The 18,595-nt window shown below is 36.4% G+C and overlaps 1 protein-coding gene and 1 long non-coding RNA gene across 6 annotated transcripts in view; one reads left to right on the forward strand and one right to left on the reverse strand.

Annotated features, from left to right (window-relative positions):
• GABARAPL1 (GABA type A receptor associated protein like 1) overlaps nucleotides 1-18,595 on the forward strand; it is a 60,058-nt gene that overhangs the window by 14,436 nt on the left and 27,027 nt on the right. For 2 of the 5 annotated variants that reach the window (XR_012125551.1, XM_073222833.1), the window contains exon 5: nucleotides 15,158-15,213. The exons of 1 other annotated variant lie outside the window; for it this stretch is intronic. Coding sequence is in view for 3 of the 4 variants with exons in the window: in XM_073222833.1 (XP_073078934.1) it covers nucleotides 15,158-15,213 (56 nt within the window). In the remaining variant the exon portion in view is untranslated. Of the gene's footprint in view, nucleotides 1-408; nucleotides 3,878-15,157; nucleotides 18,589-18,595 lie in introns of those variants that run through there. 2 more of the 5 variants (XM_073222832.1, XM_017646494.3) reach the window with 2 other exon arrangements.
• LOC140846458 (uncharacterized) lies at nucleotides 7,081-17,707 on the reverse strand. The gene is made up of 5 exons (XR_012125556.1): nucleotides 17,574-17,707; nucleotides 16,667-16,762; nucleotides 15,830-15,913; nucleotides 11,315-11,399; nucleotides 7,081-11,028 (listed from the first exon to the last, which is right to left on the reverse strand). It is a non-coding gene; the product is annotated as an uncharacterized lncRNA (long non-coding RNA).

Below are 18,595 nucleotides of genomic sequence, written 5' to 3' on the forward strand. Positions count from 1 at the left end.
CCTTATGGCCTTTCTCGATATTGTGAGGAAACAACTCCCCACTGCTCCCACTGTTTCTCTAAGGAATTCCCTGTTTTGCTGAGGGCCAACTTCACTGCCTCAGGTGTCACCTCCACCCCTTCCCACTCTTGGGGTGGGGCCCAGTCCTCCAAGAGGCAAGCCACATGAGACCACACGTCCACTGGGGGACACTCGAGTGGCTGCCTGTCCATAGGCACAGCTCATGGAAACAGGGCAGCCTGTTCTTTTCCTTGATCAACAATGAATCCTGCCAACTGTTACCAATTGTCTTTCCAATGGGTTTCAGCCCCAGGCAAGTTGACTACGGATTCAGTGAGACCGAAAAATGACAATGGAACGTTCTTGGGATGAAAGGGTTTATCCCCAACTTCATTCTCATTGTGGCAGGTCAGCAAGCTGGTCTCTGCCTCTGGGCCCCTCTATCCCTGCAGCCGTCTCAGTCTCCATCCTCAGCGCTGCCAACACTCCAGCCTCTGCTCTCCTGCAGCCCTGCAGCTGTGCCACCTTGTCGCCCAGAGCACTGGGCGGAGCTCTTTATATACAGTCAATAGCCATGTATTACCCACATGTGTTTAGTGAGCTAGCCAACCAGGGCCAGGTAAGAATCCCGGCCATAGGAACCTTCACTTTGAAATAAAGACTAGATTGTTCTTGCTCTTTTTGCAACTTTGCATAAATATGCCAGTTACTTAACCAATATAAATTTCAATTTCCTCAATGGTAAATTAAAAATAATGCCTGGTTCTTGGAATTACATTGTTTTGTACTGTGGGGAAAAAGGAAGTTCCCATGGCCAGGATCCTCACCTGTCCCTAAACTACTTGATATAACTGGCCTCCTGCTAGACTACTGCTTCCACACTCATAGGCAATAAGCTATTACTGAGTGAGTCACTATATAAAGAGCTCTCTGCCCAGTGCTCTAGGCAGAGGCAGAGATGAAGGAGGCCTGCAGAAGGAATTGTAGTGCTCAACCTATTGCCAGGAGAACAAAGCTGGGTAATAAACCCTTTCACCCCAAGAATGCCCTATTGTCATTCCTCGGTCTTACTGAATCCACAGTGAACTTGCCTGGGGTGGAAACCCATTGACAAGATGTACGTAGTTCTATTATAGTGTGTGTTAATCTGAAAATACTTGTAATTTTTCCTTTACATGTTTGTCTCCTTCCTTGGCTTAAGTTCTTTAAGACCTGGATTATGTTTAATTCCTCTTTATATCCCAGTGCCTGGCTCTTAGTACAATGTTGACTCTAAAGTGACTGCTACATAATATAGCAATAAAGACTAAAGCAGATTGGACATTTCTCATAGCCAGCATATTAAGTACAAATCTCAAAATCTCTAGCTGGTGAGGCATCTTTGGAAGCAAATTAAACCTTTAGTCAATTAGATGAGAGCATAGCTTGTTAACTGCCTTGTTTCCTACTAGCTTCTCCATCTGGCTGCAACCACCATCCCTGGGCTCAGTGCTGCAGCTTTGCTGGCTCGCTGACTTCCTCAACCTCACCCAGACTTTTATAACCTTAAGACTTTCGAAAGATTTCTCTGGAATATTCGTCCCTCTGTGTTCATCAAGGTTCTCCAGAGAAACAAGTAATAGGATTATTATATAGAGATAATGTACATGTTTCTTTACAAGATTTAAGTACTCACCTCAATCCTGATTATTCATAAGTTGTCCCTCAGACAAAAATTAACAGCCAAAATACTAACCATGGTTCTATCTTCAGGTTTTACTCACTCATCTTCTACTTGAAACATAAAAATTAGAAATGCAATTATTTGTTAAGAGGCATGTTCAGGGAACACCCATAGGGGGAGAAAGAAAAAAAGTGTAGCATTTGCAATAGTCCAGGCAGAGGTTTGTGTTGATCTCCGTCCGTATCCTCCTACCACGCTGAAGATGCTCAGCTTTTCCTGGTGAGACGCATCCACGAGCATTTCCTGCAGGCATCTGACCTACAAGGCTGCAGCCCTGAAGGACACAGGTGCTGCACATCCCCACTTTGGTTAAACTGCAGCAGGAGAGAGATGACTTATTTTTTAAAGTTCCTGGAGGACTCTAATCAACAAGGCTCCTCTACAGAGTGGGCGGTTCTCCTTAACTCTGTTGTTCAAGCCCATTTCAGGCTCTTCTGTGGGCAAGACTCCTGCCTCACCCTGTGACCCGCAGGGCTGCTCCGCGTTCCACCTCATCACCTGGGAAGCCTGAGTCGGGGGAGAACTCTGGGTTAGCAGAACACCAGACCGCCTGGAGGGAGCCTCTGGTTTCACCTTTTCTTTTATTAGCTGCTGAATTCTGTCAGCTGCAGATTTTCTTTGCTGATTGCACCCCACCCACCAGACCACTGAGACAGTACGCAGTATTTATGTTTTACAGATCCTTAAAAATCCACTGCCTTATTTAGCCCTTACAACAAATTAAAGGAGTCATCACATTTTGCAGATGAAAAAACCCTGTTAAAGGGTTTATGTCCAGTGATTCAGGCTTCAACAAGCTCACTCGCCTTTCTGAGCCTCGTTTTCTCATCTATTAATTAGAAGTAATGCCAACTGCTGCTGTGGGTGGTGATGAATGAGATACAGCTTCAGAGTTCTTGATCTGTGTACTGGAGAAATGTTCCCTTTCTCATTTTGAGTGAGGAAATAAACTCAGAGGGGGAAAACATTTATGCATGTCTTATTCCAAGTAATTGGCAAAGCTGGGATTCCCATCCAGGTTTTAAAATTTCAAATCCCATAGTTGCACTGAAGGGAGATTCAGCCCTGGGCAAGTTCACTTGAGTTGGGGGTAAAAGGGTTTATACCAAACTTTATTCTCATGGTGGCAGGTGGAGTGCCTAGAATCACATCGCTTCTGGCAAGTCTGTAATCCATTTCACCTCTGCCTATGGCAGCCGGAGGAGAGCACTGGGCAGAGCACTTGACATAGTAACACCCACAACAATGGCTCACTGCCAGCAGGCATGGAAGCATTAGCCTAGCAGTAGGCCAATGACTTCACCAAGTAGATGAGTGTCAGGTGGGGATCCTGGCCATAGGAACTCCCGTTTTCCCTGCAACAACACATTGGTATCAATTCTGGAACTGAGAGCACCTTTTCTGAATTTGCTTTGTTCTAAGTAACAAAATAATTCTTGCCAGATCCTTATTTCCTTCTCCATCAATTCTTGCAGTGTTGCAGAATCTAAGACAAACCTAGTTGGTGGATTAGATTTCTGCTATGCGGAGTAGAGGCTATAGCATGGGGCTTCTTGCACTTTAAGAAAGTATGCCACTCGTCTTCTGTCTGTAGTGCTGTTGAGGCTGTTTTGATTTGACTGGAAGACTTAAATGACGTAACTTGCAAGGCAGTCCCAGCCTCCTCTTGCTTCCCCCGTAGGTTATGACTAGGCGGTCTAGGTTTCTAAAACAATTATGGTCCTTGCACTTATGGCCACTAGGTGGCAGGCCATATCCATTTAATACCTAGATGCACTCTGTTAACCAGCTGCAACTATCATTCACCCAGTAGTCACTAATACAATAGTGTGTCGCTATTCTGTAATCAAAGACCACAGAATCTTACGACTAGACAGAAATATGAGCATTCATCTTGTCACTGTCAACATTTTTTATCTCCTCCCAAAAGAGGGAGGTGCATTACACATTTTTTTCTTATAATCTTAGAAACATTTCAGCAATAAATTACACATTTTCAATTGTTATTCCAACTTCTTATTGTCTCAGAATCTAGATAAAATATGGGCACTCTTGTCCTAGACACATGGAAATTATTCTGTTAAAAAACTTAAGTGATGTATATCCAAGAATGCAATTACTAAACGAAATAGAAGCATATTTAAAATAATACAACATAGATCTGTTCCCTTTGTTTTGTTTGAGTTATCTAAGAGGTAGAAGACAGGAAGACCAAGGAAAGATTTATACTTCAGAATAAACAGATTGGTACTTTATACGGGGGAAAAAACAAAGTGGTTTGTGTTTCATCTCAGTTTTTCACACCTCCGAGAGTATTTGCCTCTATAAATGGTAAAGTTTTATTGATGGATTATCACTGTAATCCAAAAGGCAGGTATTCATTATAAAAATCCTTTAAATGTCTCTCAGAACGGATTTTGCTCTCATTGTCTCAGTCTGTAGACCTTTACAAGTTCCATGAACTAAGCTGCATGGAGCAGGTCAGGGCGAGGCAGGGAAAAAGAAAAGGAAACGAATCTTTTGAGCATCTTTTCCCAACATGTTCTACTCCTTGTTTGTTTAGATTAGGTTTTCAAATAAAGATAAAAAGACTAGAACTACATTTTGGTATTACCTTAAAAACAAAAGAAGCAAAAAAAAAAAAAAAAGCCCCCAAAAAACCCAACCTCTGCAGCCACAGAATATACACCTAAGTTAATGTTTATAATGTTCAAATCTGCTAAAGATACATATACACAGTGATCCTCTGCTTGTCTCTCCAGCCTCTTGCATCACCTGTCAGTTGCCCTCTCACTAATTCACCTTGAACTCCAATAATATTGTATTTGTCTCTGAAACTACACTAAGCAATTTCTTTTCTCAGCTGTGCACATGCTGATATGTTCTGCTGATTTGCTCCATCTTGTATTGCCTGCTTGTTTTTACACATTGTCTCAGCTTCAATATTGAAATCTCTGATTACCCAGAGATTATAAATTCCCTTCACTATTGCTCTAAAGCTCAAATCTTTCTTTTTCATTCATAACACTAATTTGGACTTGTATATATTTTTTTGCCTGTGTAGTTTTTGTAATTTCTTTTATTAGAATATAGTCTCCATGAAGTCATTCATGCCACCTGAATATTCAGTGTGTGCCTGTCAAGTGTCAGGAACTATGCTGTTAAGCACACAGTAAATATTTATTAAATAAACAACAGTATGTTTAGAAGGAATCCCTCCTTTTGAAATTTTCTATGTATGAATTGAGAAGCAAATAGTAAGAGTTCATGTTCTTGAATTTATCCTAAGTAGATAATTTCACCTGACTCTCAATGAGAAGAAAATTTGATAGATATGCCTATTAAGATGTATCTATGAAAAAAATAACATTCACTGATCTGATGATTTATATATGTGGGACATATGCCATGGAACCAGAAACATCCTAGCATAGAACGAAAATAATATAGCGTATGACCTTATTTTAACAAAGTGATGAGTTGAAATTTGGAAAAATGAGACAAAACCAGCCCATTTGGCTAAACTAGGGTGATTTCCCAACCTTAACATATGATTAGTTATAGTGACCTTTCTTTACAGTTGTGTGACTATGATTTGACAAAGGATAATAGTGGGTTGGAGATTGTGTTTGTGGTCTCCCACCCTGAGATTTTTCTAGTTCATGCACCTACTCAGGCCTTTGAAACTTTAACAGGGAGTCCTGGACACTGAGGTAATTATTACTAAGTTCAAGAAGCTTTGGAATTCTGTAAGGCCTGACTGGAGGGACTAGCTTTCACCAAGATTTTTCTTGTTGATCTTTTTGTTTTGGCTGCAGCTTTAGCATAATTTAATAAGAAAGATCCAAAGATAGTTATTTGGTCTTATGAGTCTAGAGTAGGCTTCTGCTGGGCATTCAATGGCCAAGGACAGGGAAGGAAATAAAAACAGAACATAGTCAAAGTAGGAACATCTATTATATAGCAGGCAAGCTTGGTACTATAAACAGGCACCTATGTTACTTGTCTCAAGGAATGTAAGTTCTAAGAAGCCCAAGTACTATGGAGGTACAGAAGAATTGCTTTTTCAGTCTAGGCAGAAGCTTCTAAAGGCATGACCTGCCCTCTGAAGTTCATACCAGTTCAGCTCCACTATTTCTTGTCTCTTAAGTAGTGTGAGCACGGGTTCTAATGTTGATAGTTGACCTACCATCCCTCTTCCCTTCCAGCATTACTATAATACAACTTCTTTAACACAACTTTAAATTTTGACAATTTCAAATGAATTAATTTGCTTCTACTAAAATCATGAAACCACATAGCCATGGAGGCAGCATCTGCATGTGTTTCTTTGCATTATTTTCCCATCCTAGAAAGTGACTGTCGAAGGCCCTGTAATTTAACATCCAGTGTGTGCATGCGCTTGGACACCCTGATTCAAGGTCCTGGCGTAGTAGTAGTTCCACAGTCAGAGAAGAGTGATTAAGGAATGAAGGAGCTGCCAGCTGGGCACAACTTCTTCTGTGATGACCACTGAACATTATATTTGAGGTTATGCTCAAAAGGTCCAAAGCCAGCCTTCCCGTGTTCAAATCCCAGCTCCTCCACTGCAGACCTTTGGGCAGCATATATGCACTTCCTGTAGTGCGCTGCTCCCTCACAGCTCCGTCTCATTTCATCCGGTGGTTGTACGGATTAAATATATGAACACATGAAAAGTTCTTGGCACTTGGAAAATGTATAATAAATACCATGTTTTATATTACATACTTCACTTTCAATTGGATCTCTTTGCTACATCTTCTCTTAAAATGTTCTTCCTAATGCTGAATTTCCTTGTGTGCTGCACATAGTAATCTCCTTAAGAAGAAAATTACCATGAGTGGGCTATGGAGATGTTCTGGGAGCTCATTTCTCCTTTCTAACTATCTTCTATTTTGCTACATTTATTGTTCAAATTCCTGTCATAATCTTGTTTCTTACTATGACTGGCTCAGTAAAGCAGCTCTTCAATCATGTTCTCTTGTACCCAGTGACTAATGGAGAGAGCAGTGTTTTTATATTCTTTAACTTTCTGCTATGGAAGAAAATTTTATACATCAAGTAGTATAGAGATAGTAGTTTGGTGGATTGCCTTGCGCCCATCACCCAGGTACAGGGTGTATTCATTCTCCAGTCCAGATGATTTCATCATGATCCCAGATATGATTTAATCTGTAAATTTTCAGTGTAAATCTCTAAAAGGCAAACACAGTTTTTATAACATAATCTCTATTTGACAATAATTTCTCATTTCCCTGATTGTTACATGTTTTTAAAGCCGATTAGATAGGGGTTCACTTCTGTGACTGGTTGATGCCTCTCTAATCTGTATTGTTCTTATTGTTGTTTATGTTGGAAGGAAACTGGATTGTGTTGCTAAAAAACCTTTGGGGTTTTCTGCAGTCCTGGCTTTGCTGATGGCATATCTGTGTTGGTGTAGGACATGTTCTTCTATTTTTTTTATTTCTTGCGTATTGATAACAAGATAGAGACTTGGTAAGAATCAGATTGGATTTGTTTTGGGAAGAAAAGCCCTACTATTTTATAAAAGGGCTGTGTAATTGCATTCAGATATTTAATGTCTAGTGTTTCATTTTTATAGTGTTAACAGCAATTGATGATCATTAGCACTGTCCATCAACTCAGTACCCATAGAAAATTAGTGATATTTTGATCATGCTCAGTTTTATTTATTGGCCAGAAGATTTCTATAAACAGTAATTTTGACTTATCAATTATTACATCATTCTAGTCATGGTTTGTATAAGAAGCAATTTGCTGAAGAAATACTTGATCTTTTCTTTACCAGTTTTTTAAGTAATGAGTAAGATCAGTAGGGGGGAGATTTTTATAAATTATTTTATATGTAGATCTATTGTATTATACATAGATAATAAAACAAAAAAAAATTTCAGACTCAGAAGAAGTTGCAAGAAAGATACAAAGAATTGATGGATGGACTTAACACAGTTCCCTCTATTGTTAACTGAGCGGAATTGAGCAGGCCAGGAAGACTTTATTCTGAACTGCTGCAATAGGAGAGAGAGATTGAATTCAACTCCAGAGAGGAAAAAGGGGGAAGCGTTTTTAAGTGCTGGGCTGAGCCAGTGAGAAAGTCCTGGAGGACATTAGGGGAAGGCTGTTCAGTGTGATGAGGTATCTGCATTTGCTGATTGGCATTAATTGAATTAGGCTCCTATGTTCCCACAGAGAATGGGAGATCAGAATATTGCCTTTTTTGATGATTACACTTCAAAGGTATAGCTCCCTGGTCCTTGAGAAAGATGATCCTGGGTTGTAAAACCAGAATTACATTTCAAAGGGGCAGAGAAAGAATCTACAATTGCAATTCTTATGAAATAAATACACTAAGAACAGGGAGGTCAGGAGCCTATAGGATGGACTATCTTGCAACTTTACTAGTCAAATACGAGCAATAAAAGAAAGTGGGAAAAAGTGATGATTTTAACTCTTGTTCCACTCTCCATTTTGATTTGTCCCCTAAAGTGTTGACCATATTTGCAGTTACATTTAGATTGTTAATGCTGTGCTGATTTTCTTTTTTTCGTATGGAATAAATTTATAGTTTTATGTTACAGTGACATTAACAAAATCATCCAGAAGTATAAATTTGAACACATTACACAGAGTCATCTTCACTTGCCCCAACCTTGAGTTTCATCAAGAACAAGAAAGCACTTTCAATCCCTCCTTTCACAAAAAACCCAAATCAGTTAGCCACTCCACTAGTTGATAATGAACAGGATACTCAATACTGAAGTGAAATAAATATATGTAACAATATGAAAGATCTGGATGTTTTTATTTTCCTTATCAGTGTTTGACACTGGCTAATAACAGTTTTACAAAAGGAGACATCTACCTACAAGAACAGATGTGCAAAAACAGGTTTTATAATGCAGAATATTAATCTTGTTAGGATTCTCATTGGAAGAGGTTTTAGAAACCAGAGGTGACGAGACCAAATTCAACATGATTTCAAAATACAATGTTTTCATGTGTATTTTTAATTAACACGATTAATTAATAAATTACTGTGTGCATGTAGGATTAAAATAAGGTGTTAATACCTTGTGCAAGAGCTTCAAAGAGTTTGCTGCTGCAGTCTGTACCTACCTGTCAGACAGTATACTGTAATTTTATTCTATTTAAAACCATGGACATTAATATTATATTTTTATAAATCACCATTCCTTTAGATGTACACCCACATTTACCTATTTCATTGCCCCTCATCCTGAATCTCGGACGCTCCTTTCAGGATCATACTCTTACACCTAAAAGGACATTGTAGTGCATATCCTAGTGTAGACCTAAGGTGATGAACAATTTTTTTCTCTACTTGTCTTAAACTATCTCTATTTCATGAATGAAATATGACTATATACTCAAATGATTCTCATAAAATATTTTCTCTGGGAATAGAATTTCAGAATGTCAGTTGTCTTTCAGTAATTATATGGCTCCTATGTTTTCTTTTTCTTTTATAAATTAGCTGCCAATTGCTCCTTTGAAGGTAAATTCTGTTTTTCTCTGCTTGCTTTTCAGCTTTTTTTTTTTATTGAAGAGTCATTGATAAACACAATCTTATATTGGTTTCAAATGTACAACCCAGTGGCTCAACAGTTACCCATGTTATTAAATCCTCACCCCCTCTAGTGCAGTTACTATCAACGTAGAAAGATGTTACTGAATCACTGACTATGTTCTCCACACTGCACAACCATCAGCTTTTTAATATGTATTTGGTTTTCAGCCATTATACATGATACACATAACTGTGTTTTCATTTTGTTCACCCTCCTGAGGTTCATAAGGCTTTGTCAATATGTAGTTTGGTGTCTTCTGTCAGTTTTGGAAATTAGCAAACATTATCTCTTCCACTATAAGTTATGCAGAAACTGTGCTTTACCAAAGCAAATTCTGAGGTAATAGGTCATTAGGAGACACTGCCTTAGCAAACTCATTACTCTTCATATACATTTTTTTACTTGTTCTTCCTGAAAGAGTTCACAAGTGATCTGTGTATAAAAGTTTACACGGTATGTGGATGAGATGAGAGCAGTGTAATGGGGGGAAACTTCAGGTGTGCTTTGCTGAAAATTATTCAAAGTGGAATCCAGCCTCAGAATGAATGAATGCTACGAGTGTGAGAAATTCCAAAAGCACCATATGGAAAATGTCAGCATATATGCCATAAATTTACTATCACTGATATGGGTTGAAGTCTTTATTAAAGGCAATAACAGAACTTGAATGCAAAGAAAAAACAATAACTGCATAGTGGATAAGAACTAAAAATAAAGGAGACCTATATTCTTTAGGTCTGCCTATACTCAAATACTTCTGTTCATTTCTTTGTTTTTTCATATTCCAAAGAATAATTAGTATAAAAATCATCACTCCTGGGGAAGAGCTATTATAATATTAGATTTTTGAAAGTTCTTTTTCTCATTTTTTTCTCCCTGAAAAATATATCCAGGGGAGAAAAATGTCAGTCTGCTTGCATGAGTGACCTATTTCCAAAGTGGCAATATTCTTACAACTTGGTTTTATATGATGTCTTCTTCTGGGGTCAGCACAGCATAATGGTTATGCTCAGAATCTCTGCAATAAGACTTTACTGGCTTAACTCTTTGTTCTAATTTTACTAGCCTTGCAATCTTGGGAAAATTTCTCATCTTCTTTGGGCCTCAGTTTCTTTACTGATATGACAACAATAATCAGAGTACTGCCTCAGAGGATTACTGGGGCAATACATGCTTTAGTACAAGTAATCACTGAAGTATTATTATGAGGATGAGGAGCAATTAATACATGTTAGCTATTTTTTAGGTGGTAGTTTTGACTATTTTCCCTTTAGTTTTATGTCCTATGTAAATTTTCCCTCCATTTATTTACCAAGGTCTGAAATTTGTATATATTTATATTTACTTCTATATGCAAATGTTTTTAAAACTTAAAAAAACATCATCATTTTAAGTTCATATTTTTGTATTTTGGGTTTGATTAAGAATTTCCAATTATAATACATGAAGTTTAGAATGCTTGAATGAATACAAGATATTTTTAAAAGTCTCTTTATGATTATCTTCTATGTAAGAAACTATAGGAATGAATATCACACCAAACACTTTCAATTCTTCCTTGCTATTTGTCTTGATAAGAAGGGAGTTCAGTGCTTCAGAACAATTTCCTGGCTGCCATGATTTTATTTTCAGCAGAAATAAAATATAAATTTTCTTCAGAGGAGAACCAATTACCTTGAAACACAAAAAGTACATGCATTAAAATAGCTTCACCACCTGTGGTCAGCATGTATTTTTGTATTATTGTTTTCAATTATCCTCCTTAACTTCAATAGAAGTTTTGATGTATCAGAATTTTTCTGATAAGCATAGCATAGTAATCATAGAAATCTACTCTGATCTTATGTACTTATTGACTGTATATATATATATATATACATATATATATATATATATATACACATCTAGATTTAAACACTTTACATGTATACCTAGATTTCCACTGCAATCCAATACATACCTGTTTTGCTAAATTACTCTGCAATATCCAGTCTCATTTTGATCGCTGATTCCTTGTGCCTTCAGAATCCCTTCTAGACATTGAACTGAAATTCACAAAATTTGGAAAAGAAAATATATTTTAGGACTCATCACTTTCAAACTTGAAAGTGATTAACACTTGAGATGATGAAGTCTTAAATTTCTTAAATATGTTTTATTGTTCTTTAAGGAATGAATCATAAATTATCATTTTCAAGCAACTGATATTAAAAGTATGAACTTTTACTTATGATGGATATTTCTAAGTAAATTATTGGTGCTTTAATAATTGCAAGTTTCTACATCTAATTGATGCCATTCTAAACAGGTAATAAAACTAGTAAGGACATAATGACCTAACTGTCTTTGAAGCAAACACCTGTGACTATTTTTCTGTCACTTCAATGCTTCATATATCTCTTCATAGTGCCATGACTTTTCCCTATTCAGACTTTCATTATTTTTATATTGAGCTACTATAATATCTACAAGCTTTCTGTCTCTAGTTCTCACTTGCCAATATTTTCCTCAAAATGCCTTTAGAGCTAACACCCAACGCACAGCTTGAAGAATGCTGCCTTTCAACAACCTTTAAAGATTGTCTCTGGTTTACACTCTTTAATGGTCAAACTCACTAAAATTAAACATTTACAAAAGTGTACTATTTTTCTTAACAGCTTATTTCTATCTTCAAATGTGAAACCTTCAAACCACATTATTTCACACTGATGTGTTTTATTTTGAAGGGTATGGCACTCTGGTTAGCACTACTTAAAGTAAAAAAAAATAAATGGAATGTTCCTAGTTTGAGTGTGTTTTAGTTTGAGTGGTATATGGTTACTTGAGAAAGATTTTGGAGACTTCACATGAATTTTGGAGAAAATCTTTCTCATGCCTGCTTTACCAAGATTTGATCCCAACCCAGTTACAGAATCATGGAAATTATTGTTGGACACAAAGTTTCACTTGGTTGGGTCCCAACACATATTGCTGAACTCATGGGAATAAATGTAACAACAGTGCTGTGTCGTTCCATCCCCAGACCACTTACAGTATTAAAACATTTTTCTTACAATAATTCAATAGAAAAAGAAGAAACATTATCACCAACTTTCCATTTCCTCAAACTTGCATTTTTCCATATTTGTTCCCTAGAAAGTATTCCATATTTTAAACATTTTCACTGTAGTTCATGCTGCCAGTCACTGATTTGATGTGAGTTGAATATGGACCTACAACTTTAAAAAATGAAAAGCTACATACAGGTGTCCTCACTGCGGAAGCAGAGCATTCCTATGAAAGCTTCTGTAAACTGAAATGGCCCAGAGCTGAGTATCCCTGGTTTTCTGAGTTCCTGTTAGGCATTTGGCTTTTCTGAAAGACCTACGTTAGGACCTGTTTTTGCTAACTGAAATAAATCTGAAGAGGAATTTCAGTTCTTCTGAAAAAAGCCATTACTATACTGATAGAGATCTCTTGTAAAAGCCAAGTGGCATTAACATGAACTTTGAGAAAGCGGGAGGTTACCTACAATCAAGCTAAATCCTAAGGCATCATTGAATAAGCCAAGCATGGTGAAAATCTCTCCCCGAGAACATTCTTGTTTGTTTGCAGAGTTTTCTTTCCATTTCTGCCATATGTCTATTCATCTCTGGTTCATTTATGCTGAAGCCTTAATATCCAAGAAGACCTCCCTGCTAATTTCTAATGCACAGATTAAATTAGTTTATTTGATACAGAGAAATACATCTGTTGATTCAACTGTTTCACTCTTCTTGCTTGCTTATTAAGGCAAGTTTGGTTAATAGCACAAACTAAAAGCTTCCATTTATTAGGATATTTCACCAATTTTTTAAGTTTATTTCATTCACAAGTGAGTATTCTACACTTAAATTACATTGGTGTTCTCATGACTTTACTGAGGTGTCTAATCAAAATAATATGTGCAGTTGGTATAAAACACAGCTTGGCCATCACCATAAAATACTTCTCCTACTTAGTGATAATTTATAAATAGGCTGTAATATCACAGCCTCATAGAGGAGTACCCATAAGAATCCTAAGCTATACTCTATTTTGATATTTACTACCCTATGCCTGACATATCCAAAAATGGCTTCATTTCTAGAATATAAGGCTTTCTTTTTTTATTCTTTTAAATAAATAATGCATGAATCCATTTATTTTACAAAAAAAGTGAATACAAATATATACACTGTAAAAAAGGAGAAAGGGCCTTGTTTATGCTTTCTGTTTATTAAAAACTATTCTGCTCTTTTCTGATATAATTTCCTTTGAGATTATAATTGCTTTAGATCAGATTATGCCCTTTCAATAAATTTATACTCCATGTCCTTTGAGCTGTTTGTTTTCTCTGCTTTATAACTTGAATTTATCTCACTTCCTATATTTAAAGAAACTTTTCACATTTCTGGTGTACTAACAGCAAGTACTAAGTGTTCTATGGATTTATTCTTTTTAAGACTATGTATTTTTTATAATATTAAGATTGAGTTTAAGCAATGTGTAGGTTCAGTCTTATATTCTGATCGTTTTGCTTCATTTTTTAATGAATACCTGCTCACCACCTTTTCCATCTTCCGCTAAATTTCCTCATTCCAGTTACTGGACTTGATGCCCCTTCAGTTAATTTTTATCTGTCTGACCAATAAATCCTATTAGTATGTTCACCTTTTATTCCATCTCACAGTTGGTGAATCTAATATCAATAATACTATTGTCAGGAATATGTTGGGGGGCACGTTGTTTATTTTCCTCCATTCTTGTCCCCACCACAACAAAGAATTGAAGGGCAGAGACACAGTAGTGAAGCAGAGTAAGTTTTATTTAAAGTTATATACTTAAAGAGAGAAAATTAGGGCAACCTCAAGGAGGAGATGTTGGAGGGGAGTCAGTTTGGAAATGCAGGGAAGTCAGAGTACAAGGTGAGGAAGGAATTCATTAAAGCGAGAGTGTCAGGGAATGACAGATCAGAATCAGAATAATAAAGGAAGTTCATTGAACTGCTCCTCAGCACGGGGCACATCCCCTGCTAACTCCTTAAGCCAGTGTCACCTGGCATCCAGCGTCTGCTTGGATCTGCACAGCATGGGAACTGAATTTCTACCACCCCAAGATTTGGGGGAGCCTCAGAGCACTGGATGGAATGAGATTATGTTCTGCAAACATCCTAGAGACAAAAAAAGGAGACTTTCAGGCAGGCTACTGAAGAGCATGGCCGTGAACTATGGTTCAGTCTGGGTCACCCAGGTGATGGTAATTTGCAAGCCCAGTTCTGAGCTTTCAGCAGCCCCTCCTTACTTATCTGAAATAGGACAGAGGGAGTGAAGGTTTGAGCTTAAATTCAGAGGATTAGAATGACACAGAAAAGTAACAAAGACACTTGTCACTGGAAAAGTGCAGAGAAAAAATGTTATAAATTAAGGAGTGAAAAGTTTATTTAAAGCAAAAAGGTGCACACTTGGAGAAAGGGGAGTGTGGGCTACCTCAGAGAAGAGGCGCTGAATGATTGGGAAATGGCTACGCTCTTAGAATGGCAGCCTCAGAGAGAGGTGTGTGCTGAAAGGTTGGGAAAGAGTTTTTTTAAAATTACGCACTTAGAAAGTGCGGGCGACCTCAGACAGAGGAGTGCACTGAAAAGTTTAGGGTCTGGAGTTTTATAGGAGGTTGAGGATTTTCAGGAAAGCCAACAAGAGTGCCAGGTGCAGACCTGCCAAATGGTCCCAAAATGTTCATTTTTGAAAGACATTAAGTTTTTTCTTTTAACTTAACTCAAAAGTTTTCTGCTTTGATTCCTTTCCAGGAGAGCAGTTTCTATTTGGAAGCAGATCAATCAAGACTGTCTGTCCTGCCTCCAAGGTGGGCTGAGTTATTGTCTGTTTTATTAAAATGCAGTCTTACCTTTAAGAGGCAATTCTTCCTGAATAATCTGGGCCTTTTAGCAGGCTAAAATAAAGCTTACTTTATGTGCTAATTGACACAATGAAAGCATAGGCTATGCTGGGACGCTTTTCTTTATCTGGGGGGTATTCAAATATTCTAGGCCAAGTTGCATCTGGCCTTCTGAGCTTTAACTGACTAATTCATTAACTCTGAGTCTTTTCTGGCTGTCTAGTTTCAACTGGTTAACTCTCTGAGTCCCTTCTATTGGGCTTTACTGTCCTTAAAAATTCTCTCTCCACCCCACTCATATCTATTTTCCTGCCCAACGCTATGAGAAAATATAGAATGCTTCTATTGTTTTCCATTTTAATCAAAACACACAGGTATCTACTGACATCTTTGATCAAATCACCTGAGCCTATGCTATTGTTGATAATTCAAAAATTGAATGGATAAAATCATTCTTATGTAATTAAAATAACAAAGGAGAAAAATACCTTGAGGAAATCCTTAGGATCCATTTTAAAGCCTTTAAAAAATTATATGCTAGCAATTAAAAACAATTTGTGAGGTAGCTCTGAAAAATACTTACCCTTAGCTGTCATGATTGCTGCTTGTACTAGAACAATTAAATAAAGGCAGGCAAATACTACTGTAGCAACGCACCACGGAGACACTGTTCAAAGAGAGAAGTGGGCCACTGTGATCAATGCAAACGAGGCTCTGGAATTGGTATTAGAGTTTTGGTCAAGAACTGTACTGAAATCTAAGCTCATGGGAGTACCGTGCTGTGGGAAAATCTACCCCAGCCCATGAGGGGAAATGTACAAATGATTTTGTAAATATGGGCACAGCCGGGGAAGATATGACTATTTTTATGAAGGAACAAATTATTTGTGGACTAAAAAATTGCCCCATTAAAGAAATTTTTAAAAGACTACAAGAGAGCACTTCAGAAATCCTACGAGGGATTTAATTCACCACCCTCCAGCAACTCTTAAAAAATGATTTTTCCCATCTTTGTAGCAGAACGAGGTTAAGAATAAAACTCCTACGGTGGTAGTTAGTTTTGATAAAAGTCCGCTTGTTGTGAGATACCTCACGAGCTCCATTTTCTGTTTAAACATACTGAAGTTCTAAAGGAGCACTTACCTTTTGCAAGACTAATAAATCACACTGGAAAAGTATATATGAGACATTCTTTATTCTCTGCCTATGGGACATCATTCTACGCCACCATGGCCTTCAGTGGTTTATATTCATTCCCATTTGCTTATAACACAGCATTTCAGGTCACTATGACCAGCCAAAAAACGGTGGCATGAGAAAAGAATTCTGACTCAGAGATTAGTCCCAGAATTTGTTTGTATGATGAGTTCATCAAAATATTCAAGCAAAAAAGGGAAGCTGGAGTTTTAAATGTTTTTACCTTTTGTCTTAAAATTCCTAGTTATTTTTCTCTTCTGAATACTTGAAGAGCAATGAAATCTGACGTCTGAGTATATTATACTTTCCTCACCAAACTCTAGAAAATAGAAAAAATGCATGTAATAACTATAATATATATAATTACCATATGTATGTATATTTGTGTACATATGTGATACATGAACATACAATTTAAAAGCATTTAGAAATCATAAAAATTGTCCTATTTTATGCTTATAAGAAAGTTTTTAAATTTGCTCAATCACGTAGTTGCCTTGTGAGATATGGCAAGTTCTTTTTAATTCTTAGCTTCTTTTATAAAGGATAACAACAGTATTCATTCATAGATGTATTGTGGAGATTAATTTAATGTGTATAAAATCAATAGCCTAGTACTTGAAACAATAACCATACAATAAGTGTTATTACTGTAGTAGTAATAATAGTAGCCATGTGGAATAGTAATCATAAGCATATAATGGGCAATAGCATCTAGAGTAACACCGATTGCAGAAGCAAGAGTAGAAATATAAAAGTTAATTTAAAAATACTATCTTTGCCCCTTCCTATAGTTGAATTTAATCTTAATGAAAGAAGTATAAAAAAAATAATTTTCACAAGGCAGATAAATTCTCTTAACTGTGTACTACATATACCCCTTCAGTTCAAGTGAAGCAGAACTCAAAGCCACCAAGTCAATAACATTTTTCCAAAAACTATTAAATCTAACTCCATTGTAACTATTTGCTTATCACACAATGATTGTCTGAAATTTAAATTTTAAGATCATTCATAAAGACAAAAGATTTTCAATTCCTCCTCTAAAAATACCTGGCTATGGACTTTGTTTATTATGTTCTTGCCAAATAAAGGGGTTGTTTAGTAACAACAGCAGTATCTAACTTTACCTGTATTTGTTTCATGTAATTCTGCTGGCAAAGGCTGAACATCAAGACAGGGACTGGATGGTGCCGACCTCTCTGGTTCCATAGTTTAGATTAGATGCATGGAGCAGATAATGAGCAGAGGGTTAGAATGAGACAGGACTGAGGAAACAGATCTCTTAATATTGCAACATCAGACAGGATGTTTACTTTACGCTTAATATATAAACTACTTTTTTCACTTAAGAAAATAAAGGACAATGTAAGCCATGCCCTAGAGATTGCTATTCTTCTATGTATAATGAAACGCTTCTTCATTTTTGAAGATGAAATTTAAAATTACATTAGCCATAATGGTTTCTTCTCTGCCTTGTTATTTTTTCAAAGACAATGAAGAAACAATAAAGACTAAAGCATATTGATGTAAATAAATGATATATTCTATTTGAGTAAGATTGATTTTTATCTTTTTTCATGGCTTTAGGTATTCATGCTCATTATAAATAATTCAAACAATATGGGAACGTATCTTACAGAAAATCAAAACAATGTAAAACCCTCTTCCCTCAGTATAACCACTGTTCACATTATTATTCATAACTTATCCTAATTTTTCAAGGTACTAGTGAGGTGTTTTGTTTAGAAAACTAAAAGGAACAATTTAACTATCAATAAATTAAATAATGAAATAAATTATAATGTATTTCTACAATAAAACTTGTACAGCCATTAAATGTCTTTCAGAGAGTTTGGCAGGTCTTGATATGAAGAATTTTCATGATACAGTAAGTGGGAAAAAGGTACAAATTATTGCATAATATGGTCTATCTTTTGTAGAAAAAAGTCTGTATATGTGTGCTTGTAATATAATGATCGTGTCTACTTTCATAATTTAAAATTGTAATATAATAATATAGAAGTAATTAACTTGACAACTTTTTATTTTATGTATGTGGTTACATTTTTGTGTTTTTGTTTTTAATGAACATACCTTATTTTTGTTATTAAAAGGAGTAAAGTGTACACATGTGAAATTTTATTTTTAG

Source organism: Manis javanica, chromosome 15 (genome assembly GCF_040802235.1).
Source record: "Manis javanica isolate MJ-LG chromosome 15, MJ_LKY, whole genome shotgun sequence".
Classification (NCBI taxonomy): domain Eukaryota; kingdom Metazoa; phylum Chordata; class Mammalia; order Pholidota; family Manidae; genus Manis; species Manis javanica.